General features: G+C 42.1%; 1 protein-coding gene across 1 annotated transcript in view; it reads left to right on the top strand.

Moving 5' to 3' along the window:
• LOC144828103 (NACHT, LRR and PYD domains-containing protein 3-like) overlaps positions 1-12,095 on the top strand; it is a 646,597-nt gene that overhangs the window by 255,829 nt on the left and 378,673 nt on the right. Inside the window, 1 exon segment of the mRNA XM_078686228.1 lies at positions 11,079-11,252. Within this exon segment, the coding sequence (XP_078542354.1) occupies positions 11,079-11,252 (174 nt within the window).

The following is a 12,095-nucleotide window of genomic DNA, read 5'->3' as shown; positions in this document are numbered from 1 at the left end:
GCACATATTTTTTACTCTTTTCCAGCTTGGTTATTGAAGACAGCATTGTTTGTTCGAAAGCGTGAATCTGTTTAGGGATGTTTTGGCTTGGGACAAATCTGGATCGATTTCGTAGACCCGTTGTTTCGTTGTCTGGGCTGGAGGATTGATTAGAAAAAAAGACCTTTAGTCTAATCTTTCGACAAAACTCAATCATTTCAAGTTTAGTTTTTGTGAAATCAGTATATTGGCTTGGGACAAATTTGAGTCCAAGATTTAAAACAGACTCCTCATCTTTTGTCAAGACCTTCGAGGATAAATTGACTACCGTCGTGGGACACCCTACGATTTGTAATAATTCCTTCTGGTTCGCATCTCCCATTGGGGCTTGAATCTCGCCTTTGGTTGCGGACCTTTCTCTAAAAAAGAGACCTGTTTTTTGCCTGTATTGCCTCGTGCCTCTGATCCAGATGAATCAGATGAGGAAGTCTCTGAGAAAGTTTTAAATCTGTAGCGGGATCTGCCCTGATAATTCGATAAAGCCCCTCTTGAGTCTGGCTGTGTGTAATATTCGTCCTTTAAGAAGGGGTATGCCTTTTCGGAGTGAATGATTTAGAATCTTTTTCGTATTGTGCAGTCTTGTTGTTTATGGTAATGTCTTTAAATAAAAGAATTTCTTTTTCAATCTTCTCTAAGAGAGCTTTAGCTTCTGGAATGACGTCACTGTTCTGGATCGCTTTAGTAAGGTCCTCAATCTCTTGAAGTTCTTTAACACAGAGTCTTTGGGCTGTTTCTATTGTATGCACCATTAAGTCACGGCTACATTTGGTATTTATACAACTGAATCCTTTCCTATATTCGATGTCCTCTGTGAATATGACTGGTGTGTTCTTAACCTGGAGACCCCACGGAATTGTACCTCCCACCAGATGTTTTAGGAGGAAGTGGCCATGGAGTTCAGTCCGGATGTGCTTCTTACTCAGTCTCACTAGTTTATCTGACTCGTTTTGTTGTTGGGCCGAAGTGCTTAGTGTTATATTTGCAAATGGGGATGACGCTATTAGGCTTTGTATATGGCTTTCAGTAAACGACAGAGTGTCTTTCTCAGCCATTCCAGGACAGAAATTGACTCCCCACGTGATTAAATCGATATGTCAGTGAAAAGTGACTTAGTCTTTTGCCCTTGCTACTCTCGCGGGTGTTTACCCGCTCTATACTCTTTAAACAATGGAGTTAGGTCCTGGGACATACAGTGGGTTGGACCTTCAGTATACTATAAAATACAAAATTACCCCCTGTATAATTTCTTTTATGACTCAACTTTTGAGTGACACAAACTAGTCACAATACAGTTTGTGAGGTATCATTTATTTATAATAATACCTTTACCAATGTAATGCAACAAAAAATAATACAATAATTCTACAAAGAATACATTTCAAAAAATATATCTTTACTTATTGGTACTACAATTTTACCTGTAGTACCAATAAGTAAAGATATAAATGGGGAATCTATTAGGATAGACAAAAACTACCCGCGAGAGTAGCAAGGGCAAAAGACTAAGTCACTTTTCACTGACATATCGATTTAATCACGTGGGGAGTCAATTTCTCCCCTGGAATGGCTGAGAAAGACACTCTGTCGTTTACTGAAAGCCATATACAAAGCCTAATAGCGTCATCCCCATTTGCAAATATAACACTAAGCACTTCGGCCCAACAACAAAACGAGTCAGATAAACTAGTGAGACTGAGTAAGAAGCACATCCGGACTGAACTCCATGGCCACTTCCTCCTAAAACATCTGGTGGGAGGTACAATTCCGTGGGGTCTCCAGGTTAAGAACACACCAGTCATATTCACAGAGGACATCGAATATAGGAAAGGATTCAGTTGTATAAATACCAAATGTAGCCGTGACTTAATGGTGCATACAATAGAAACAGCCCAAAGACTCTGTGTTAAAGAACTTCAAGAGATTGAGGACCTTACTAAAGCGATCCAGAACAGTGACGTCATTCCAGAAGCTAAAGCTCTCTTAGAGAAGATTGAAAAAGAAATTATTTTATTTAAAGACATTACCATAAACAACAAGACTGCACAATACGAAAAAGATTCTAAATCATTCACTCCGAAAAGGCATACCCCTTCTTAAAGGACGAATATTACACATAGCCAGACTCAAGAGGGGCTTTATCGAATTATCAGGGCAGATCCCGCTACAGATTTAAAACTTTCTCAGAGACTTCCTCATCTGATTCATCTGGATCAGAGGCACGAGGCAATACAGGCAAAAAACAGGTCTCTTTTTTAGAGAAAGGTCCGCAACCAAAGGCGAGATTCAAGCCCCAATGGGAGATGCGAACCAGAAGGAATTATTACAAATCGTAGGGTGTCCCACGACGGTAGTCAATTTATCCTCGAAGGTCTTGACAAAAGATGAGGAGTCTGCTTTAAATCTTGGACTCAAATTTGTCCCAAGCCAATATACTGATTTCACAAAAACTAAACTTGAAATGATTGAGTTTTGTCGAAAGATTAGACTGAAGGTCTTTTTTTCTAATCAATCCTCCAGCCCAGACAACGAAACAACGGGTCTACGAAATCGATCCAGATTTGTCCCAAGCCAAAACATCCCTAAACAGATTCACGCTTTCGAACAAACAATGCTGTCTTCAATAACTAAGCTGGAAAAGAGTAAAAAATATGTGCAACAAAACATCAGCAAAAACCAAAGAGTGGCATTGAAAAATCTTAAAGAAGATTCGTCCATCGTGATTAAGCAGGCCGATAAAGGCGGAGCGGTGGTGCTCTGGCCTAGAGAAAAATATTTAGCTGAGGCACTATCACAAGTTTCCAATACAGTGTGGTACAGGAAATTACAGGAGGATCCTGTGAAAGGAATTCAAGGGACAATAGCCGAAATCATCAGTCAAGGAAGAGAAGAAGGGTTTGTGGGCCCTAAAGAATGCGAGTTCTTGGTGAAGAAATTCCCAAGGACTCCCATTCTATACTTCCTCCCAAAAATCCATAAAAACAAAAGAGATCCCCCAGGACGTCCAATCGTCTCTGGGTGCGACTCATGCTTGGAGCCCATTGCGAAGTATGCGGACTTCTTTCTAAAACCATTTATCAGGACAGTAAAATCGTACCTAAGAGACACCACCGACTTCCTATTGAAAGTCGAGAAAACCGAGTTTGACCCTGAAGCAGAACTTAAGGTAACAATGGACGTAATATCATTGTATACCCAGATACCTCAGGAGGAAGCACTAGAAGTAATGGAGCTCTATTTAGAAGCCAGAGAGCGACCACACAGGGTTCCAACTACATTTATTTTAAAACTGGCGGAAGTGGCACTAAAAAAGAACTACTGAGATGGCTGTCCTCTTTATGGCAGAATATGAAAAAAGGTTTGTGGACAACAACAATCCATACAAAGGACACATTAAACAGTGGTACCGCTACATCGACGACGTGTGGCTCCTGTGGCAGGGGAGCCACGCCGAATTGATGGAGTTCCACATTTGGTTAAATGCGAAACATCAGGATATTAAATTCTCCATTGATTCGAGTAGTGCCAGAATGACATTTCTGGACGTAGAAATCACATGTTCAGAAGGGACTCTAAAATCATCTCTGTTTAAGAAAGTAACTGACCGTAATACAATTTTGCACCATCAGAGTGCGCACCCAAGAAACTTGAAGGCCAACTTGCTATACGGCCAATTGCTCCGAATAAGGATAAATTGTACGGAAGTAAGGGACTTTGACCAACACGCAGAAAAATTCTGCGAGGAAATGAAACATCGAGGATACCCGAAAAAACTGCTCAAGCACTCTCACAAGAGGGCAAGATATACACCACGGGAGTGTCTATTAGAGAAAAAAGAGAAGGAGGCATTAGATAGACTCGTATGTGTAACAACGTTTGGCCCTGATACTAACAAGTTGAGACAGATGGTACTGAAAAATTGGCACCTGTTGGAAAATCTAGAGTGCCCTTTTCCACGCCCCCTCTTCGCGTATAAGAGAAACAGAAATATTGGCCAACAAGTGGTACGGGCAGACATAGCCTTACCTAAATTGAAAAGTGACTTATTGTCGCAATGGGGTATGAAACCCATTGAAGGACACCATAAGTGCGGAAATTGCGTGTCATGTGCCAATACAATCGAGGGCAAAGAGTTCCAGCACAAAAATGTAAAATGGAAACATGTTGGTTTCTCTAACTGTCGAACACGCAATGTCGTGTATAGCATTGTATGCCCTTGTCCAAAACTGTACATAGGCAAAACTACTCAGCAAATAAATGTGCGAATAACCCAGCACCGGTCTAGAATAAAAAATAAAGTTGTATCTACCCCAATGGTCGAACACTTTATTGAGAAACAACATGGAGAAAATGATTTCAGGTGGTCTGTATTGTTCACATCCGATCACCAGCAAATAAGCGGTGATGTTGAAAAAATGCTGTTGAAAAAAGAAGCCTATTTAATTTTAAAATTCGACAGCGCCATGACTGGGCTAAATACTTTATCAGAAATATCAAGATTATGAATGTTTAAAAAAAAACTGCAAACTACACTGCAATATGGCCGCCATCCTTTCCAATGAAACAAACGAGTATAAAGAACACATTCAAAGATGGCCGCCAAACTCAGCGACTGACTCAGTCGAACTCGGAGCTTCAAACGGACAGGTAAGACGCCAAAACCGAGTCGCGTGCCTAATCCGGCAAGTTGCAATAATACGGGGAACTTAAAACAAACGCCCGCTTATTTATATTTAAGGAAATCCCAGGACGATGGCCCAGAATGGCGCTCGAGATTAATCCTAGCCCAAGAGCCTGAGGTTAAGAACGGTGAATCTGCCTCCCCAGAGTTGAAGGTATGCCTTTTCGTCTGTGAGTGCGTGTGATTTGAAAGCATAACAGGAGACTAAAATGCCATATTGTGGCTTGCAGGTTGTACAAACCGAGGTCAATTACGACAAAAGAACAAGCACGAAGTACCACGAGGTGTCCACATTAACCTGAAGACACCACTGGGTACGTCTGAGATGAGCTTAAGCATTAGAATGACTATCCTGTTCGTACCAACAACTAGGGCTGATTTTGACTACTTGTATTGTAGGAAATATGTAAGCTGAATGATAACTGACCAAGAGAGTCCTTGGACCGGCAAAAGGCTGGAAATCAGGTAAAATTGTAGTACCAATAAGTAAAGATATAAATGGGGAATCTATTAGGATAGACAAAAACTAAAATAAAGTTTATTTCGTATATTTCACAGACAATTATAAACGAAAGAGCCCTGATGAGAACCCAACAATTCAAGTGACAGGGTTTGAAACGCGTCGGCATTTGAAAAATATGCACTTTAAATGTCCAGTTGACCAATGAATTCAGTTGTGGTCTTCGCAAAATTTCTTCTTTTTCTTTACTTTTTTTGAAATGTATTCTTTGTAGAATTATTGTATTATTTTTTGTTGTATTACATTGGTTCATAGGTAGTGGACTGTTCAGGCAGATGCTGCATAGCATTTTCATTAGTGTTATTAAATAACTCTAATCGCAATAAATGTCTGTTGATGAAAATGTCTGTTGACAAAAAGGAAATTCGATGTGCAGGTTGTATATAGATGTATTTTGAAATTGTATATATATATGTTGAATTGTGGTGTATTTGTTTGTCATGGTGTTTTTCTTAGACATTAATGAAATTGAAAAAGATTGAAAAAACAACAAAATAAGAAGGTATAAATAAATGATACCTCACAAACTGTATTGTGACTAGTTTGTGTCACTCAAAAGTTGAGTCATAAAAGAAATTATACAGGGGGTAATTTTGTATTTTATAGGAGACAGCAGAGTTGCCGTGGTTCACGGTGTGCTTAGACAGCTGTGCTGCTAAAGTTCACAGTGTGCTCAGACATCAGAGTTTCTGAGGTTCACGGTGTGCTTAGACAGCACTGCTGCTGAGGTTTGTGGAATATACTTAGTCAGCAGTGCTGCTGAGGTTTATAGAGTGTGATTAAACAGTAGAGCTGCTGAGGTTCACAGTGTGGTCAGACTGCAGAGCTGCTGATGTTCAGGGTGTGCTCAGACTGCAGCGTTGCTGAGGTTCATTGTGTGATTATGTCAAAATCAAAGAGGACTAGCTAAGTTACAAAGGAAAGGACTCAATGGAGTACGTGCGTCAAGGAAACCAGTAGGTTTTTCAGAAAGCCCTCACCCACCAACCTAGTTGGTGGCATGCTTCATCATCGGGCCCACCACAGTGGCACCTAGCGTGCCCCGGGTGTGCTTCGACGCCAGATTACTGCGGAGCTGGTATACTTGCTGAGTGTGCAGTGTAGTGAGTGTGAAGGTGAAAATTAAAAAACCATACAGATGGTCCCAGTACCCGAGGGTAAAACAATATTTTAATTTACTGGGCCTCTGTTGGTGTATTAAAAGGCAGACGGACGCGTTGGAGTATGGATTATGACCTCCAGTGTCCTGTGTGGTCTACATGTTTCAGCCTGGCCTTTCTTAATTTAAAACAGGCTTTCCTCAGGACCTAGTGAGTATGTGTAAAAAGTGAATTAAATAAATAAACTAAATTATAGTGAGTGTGTTTATTTACTATGTGTAGCACTCCCTAAGGTGCTATATGGGTGAGAGGGGGGATCCCTCTCGCTTTGCTACATATAACATAAAGGGGGACACAGACAGACGTACAGGGTAGAGTCACATTAGCATTATATTGCAAGTTTAGCCGTCATTCAACCGTCTTATAAGGTGAGTGAACGAACTATGTATGGCTAAAGTGTGGTCTTGTCAGTGACAAGACTCATGTGGATTTTATCTAGAAGCCGGTTGTTGTGGTGAGCTAGAAAACGGAAAATACCAATGTGAGGTTCAGGTAAGTAAAAGAGCATTATCCTCACACAGTATTTTTCTGTACAAAGCCTCCTTGGGTCGCCTGGCAGAGAAAAAGACCCTAAAAGAAGGTTGTAACAGCTTTTAAAATCATCCGACCTGTAAGGGAAGACCTCAACACCTTACCCCAGTGGTAGCTGTAGTGCGCTGTCTCGTTACTCACGAAATTGTCGGCCTGGTTCCTCCTTGGACCTGTCGTCCTTCTGCGGCGCCCGGTTGTGAAAGGAGGGCCTGGCCGGTCATGTTTATAAAGCCTCCGTTATTGCTTGCACCTGTGTAAGTGTAGAAACAAAGGGAGGGGTGCAATTGCGCGAAGCGCCATGTCATTGTAGCTGTGCGCATGCGCGAAGGAGTGGCCCTCGCCGGGCGCATGCGCATTAGTATATTGCTCTCCGCGCATGCGCGAGGGAGCAATGAGAGCGCCCGGCTACCGCGCATGGGCGGGGGAGCAAAGGGAGCGCCCGCTGGTCCGGCCAATGCGCTAGGGGGCTTGAAATTGCACGTTTATATTGCACGTGTAGAGTGAACAAGCTTAAGGACGCTTGTGGGTTATGAAAAGTTAAAAGATTACAGTTTGAAGGGGCACTACTGATGGGTAATGGTTAGGTATTAGATTACAATGGCAGCACACTCAGATGCACAGTGGTATACGTTTGTTGAGAAGGGAGAAGACAAAGGGACATATTGTTTAGGCTAATTCTTAGTTCAGTTTGTTAATGAATTCCAGGGTATGGAATCATTTAGCCCCCCAGTATGTGTGGACAATCTGTATATCCAACGTTGTTCCTTTTGGAGGAGGTGCCTGTCGTTGTTTTCTGTTATGTCAAACTGTTCAATGACAGTCCAAGTAAAATCATTAGGGGTGTGGTGTTGGGACAAAAAATGGTCTGTCAATTTACTTATGTTTTTGCCACATCGGATGGTGCTCCGGTGTTCCGTCATTCTGGTTCGTACCTTGCGGGTAGTCATCCCAACATATCGTAGGCCACATCTGCATGTTATTAGATACACCAGGTTGGAAGAATTGCAATTGGTGAACTGACGTTGTGTCCATGTTTTTCCTGGTTCCAGGGTTTTGGATGGAAATGTTAAGTGGCATACACTGCAGTTATTGCACGGCTGGTGTCCTGTAAGTTTTGGTAAGCCCCATGCGTTGAGAACGGTGTTGTCTCTCGAGGCATTGTTGGGTCGAGGTCTAGTGTGGACTAGGGAGTCTTTTAGATTTTTTGCTCTTTTGTAGGCAAACCTCGGTTTTTCCCAATTTCTGCTGCCTGAGTTTATAATCCTCCAATTCCTGTTGATTATGTTGGAGACCTGGTTTGATACAGTGTTGTACGTGGTAACACAGGTCAGGGTCGGTTCCTCAGGCGGTCTTGTTGTTGCCTCGAGTAGGGCCTCCCTATTTTGATTCCGTGCCCTTTTGCAGGTGGTATTCAAAATCCTGGTGGGATATCCCCTGTCTTCCAGTTTGTGGATTAGGGTGGTTGATTGTTGTTTGAAATCCTGGATCCGGCTGCAATTGCGTCTGAGTCGCAAGAATTGACCATAAGGGAGGTTTTCCCTTAGAGGTCTGGGGTGGAAGCTATCAAACCTCAGGAGGGAGTTTCTTGATGTTGGTTTATAAAAAGTTGTGGTCGTTAAGCCATTCTGGTCTGCTTTTATACTGAGATCTAGGAAGGCTAATTCAGAGGCACTGCTGGTGCTTGTCAATCTCAGGTAGTCGTCACAGCTGTTGATCCACAAGAGGAAATTATCCAAGGTTTCTTGACTCCCTTCCCAGATGATCAGGATGTCGTCGATGTAGCGACGCCATATTTTGATGTTTGCTGTGTAGGGGTTGGTGATGGTTTGTATGTAGGTTTTTTCAAAATGGGCTACATAAAGACCGGCTATGCTGGGAGCGAAAACGCTCCCCATGCTTGTCCCATTGTGTGCTTAGACAGCAGAGCTGCTGAGGTTCAGGGGGTGCTTAGACAGCAGGGCTGCTGAGGTTCACAATGTGCTTAGACAGCAGAGCTGCTGAGGTTCACGGTGTGCTTAGACAGCGGAGCTGCTGACGTTCAGGGTGTGCTTAAACAGCAGAGCTGCTGAGGTTCATGGTGTGCTTAGACTGCAGCACTGCTGACATTCACGGTGTGCTCAGATAGCATAGCTGCTGAGGTTGACAGTGTGCTTAGACTGCAGAGCTGCTGAGGTTCAGGGTGTGCTTAGACAGCAGAGCTGCTGAAGTTCACGGTTTGCTAAGACAGCAAAGCTGTTGAGATTCAGGGTGTGCTTAGACGGCAGAGCTGCTGAGGTACACCGTGTGCTTAGACAGCACATCTGCTGAAGTTCACGGTTTGCTAAGACAGCAAAGCTGTTGAGATTCAGGGTGTGCTTAGACAGCAGAGCTGCTGAGGTACACGGTGTGCTTAGACAGCACAGCTGCTGAGGTTCACGGTGTGCTTAGACAGCACTGCTGCTGAGGTTTGTGGAATGTACTTAGTCAGCAGTGCTGCTGAGGTTTATAGAGTGTGATTAAACAGCGGAGCTGCTGAGGTTCACAGTGTGGTCAGACTGCAGAGCTGCTGATGTTCAGGGTGTGCTCAGACAGCAGCGTTGCTGAGGTTCATTGTGTGCTTAGACAGCAGAGTTGCTGAGGTTCAGGGGGTGCTTAGACAGCAGGGCTGCTGAGGTTCACAATGTACTTAGACAGCAGAGCTGCTGAGGTTCACGGTGTGCTTGGACAGCGGAGCTGCTGAGGTTCAGGGTGTGCTTAAACAGCAGAGCTGCTGAGGTTCATGGTGTGCTCAGATAGCATAGCTGCTGAGGTTGACAGTGTGCTTAGACAGCAGAGCTGCTGAGGATCACGGTGTGCTCAGTGCTGCTGAGATTAGCACATATGACAAGAGGCATCTTTGTAAATTGTCTCATTAGGTGACCTATTATCACTCACCGGAATCCCTTTAAAGAGTAACAGGAACCCCAGCCAATGGCTGCCCTTCACCTGGAGGCTACAAAGATAAACACAGAAGAAGGACCACTCAACCAAGTCTTGGCACTGTGTCATATCATGCTTGGAGTTTAATGTATTAGGACTAGATCCGGTCCCTCACCAGAAATAGGACTATTTGGAATTGTTTCTTTTGCCATTACTTGGCATTACAAATTAAACATATTTTTAATTATTCAGTGATGTAGCTGTTTTAATAATTATGTTTTTAAATAGCAAGCATTTAATTTGGGAAACAGCCTTTACACCGCAACCGTTATAACGCATGCATTTACCCCACATGATGTTGCAACGAAAAAGGTGTGAAGCAGTGGGTAGACGGTGTTGGATTTAACTCCAACACCTTCGCTGCTGTTGCACACACTAGAGTTGGAATAGAAAATTAATCTATTCCAACTTCCAGCACTCCCCCAACAGCAAGTCGGGGTAAAGTTTGGTGTTGCAACTGCATGCGGGCTAATGGCATGCGTTGTAACGTCACATAACCATTTAATTTATTTAATGAATTTTAATATTATTGGTGAATGAGACCAGATTACATCACCATCTAACCAAGCACTCAAAGAAAAATCGGCTGAAATGTCATTTAAACACTTTTTAACTTGAAAATAAATCATCTAACTGCGCAACAATGGTTCAGGAAAAAATAATAACCAGTTTTTAAAATTAATATAAAAATAAATTACACATTTTAAATCCAGTTTGTCACTAAAGATCAAGGAACTATTTTTAGGTGGATGTGAACAAAATGCACAGGCCTTTGAGTGCCCCTGCTGTAGGCTGTGGAGGGCGGAAACAAACTGTGAACGACGTTTTAACAAACCAATGGTTGAAGATTTCTTATCAGAAGCCAGTCTATGCTACATAACAAGCAGTGTAATAATAGGCAGGTCACTGCAACAAAAGCTAAAGTTGTGACTTTACCATTTACACCGCAGCAGAGTTTACAGGATAAAACCTATATTAATATATTTATGTACATTTAGCTCCGCCTCTGCTAGTCTGAGAACTCCTCTCATGAGGTTCCTATATAAACAGGGCGTGGTTGGATGTGTAAGGTTGGATGTGTCACTAGAAGAGGGTACGTCAAGGACGGGAAGGAAATGAAGATAAAACTGAAGTTGCGGTTACCGTGTCAGTTCTCTGCTTTACTCCTCTCCATATCTCTTCTGTTATGCAGGTTGCGAGGCTGCGCCGTCACCGATTCATGCTGCGAAGGCCTCATATCTGTCCTGGAAAAAAACACAGAGCTCACAGAGCTTGAACTGAGCGAAAATGAGCAACTGGGAGACACTGCCGTGAAGAAGTTGTGTGAAGGCCTAAAACATCCAAACTGCAAACTACAGAAACTGGGGTACAGAGCTGTGCAATTCTTTTTTTAATTTTATTTTTAAATATTTTTTTATTGTTATCAGCATACAGAAGAAAACACAGTACAGACAAAATATAAACCATCAAGGAAGAATACATCATAGTTAATTAAACTTTTCAATAACAGAAAATAAACACAGAATACCATAAACAATCTTTTTAAAAAAAAAAGAGAAATACATTTAGCATTTGAGCCTTACGAGGCCTCATAATTATAACCAATTAGCAATAGGAGACCATAATTTCAACCCCAAGGCTTTTCTTCTCATACCCTTAGTTTTATAAGCTGCAATCTCCAGATGATAGATGGATAATACTCTGGATAGCCAATTAAGAAAGCTTGGGGGTTCAGCGTCGAGCCATTGAGAGGTAATACATAAACGAAAAATGGACATACAAATGAAAATAAATACTTCATCAGCTGATGTTAAGGCATTTGTCGGGTTTTCCTGGAGGCCAAAAATAACCAACTCGACCGACAATTTTTGTTGAATGCCCAAAGAATTTAATAGAAAAAACTCTATTTATTTAATAAACTGAGTAAGCTTTTGGCAAAAATAAAACATATGAGATGCATCCGCAGCTTTAACCCACACCTGTTGCATTTATTCCCAATTGTGGAATTCCATTTAGATAATTTTTCCGGTGTATAATATAAATCAAATATTGACAGCTGGCTCTGTAAAGGGCCATTAAAAAAAACCTTCATAGCTAAATCAATAAATCTCTCAAATTTAATGCCCTCAATCCCTAATCTATTTTGCCATTTTACCTCCAAACCCTCAAGGTCATCCTCCTTCTTTTCAATGAGAATCTGATATAGAGG

Source organism: Lissotriton helveticus, chromosome 4_1, assembly GCF_964261635.1.
Source record: "Lissotriton helveticus chromosome 4_1, aLisHel1.1, whole genome shotgun sequence".
NCBI lineage: Eukaryota > Metazoa > Chordata > Amphibia > Caudata > Salamandridae > Lissotriton > Lissotriton helveticus.
This window is presented reverse-complemented; position numbering and strand designations above follow the sequence as displayed.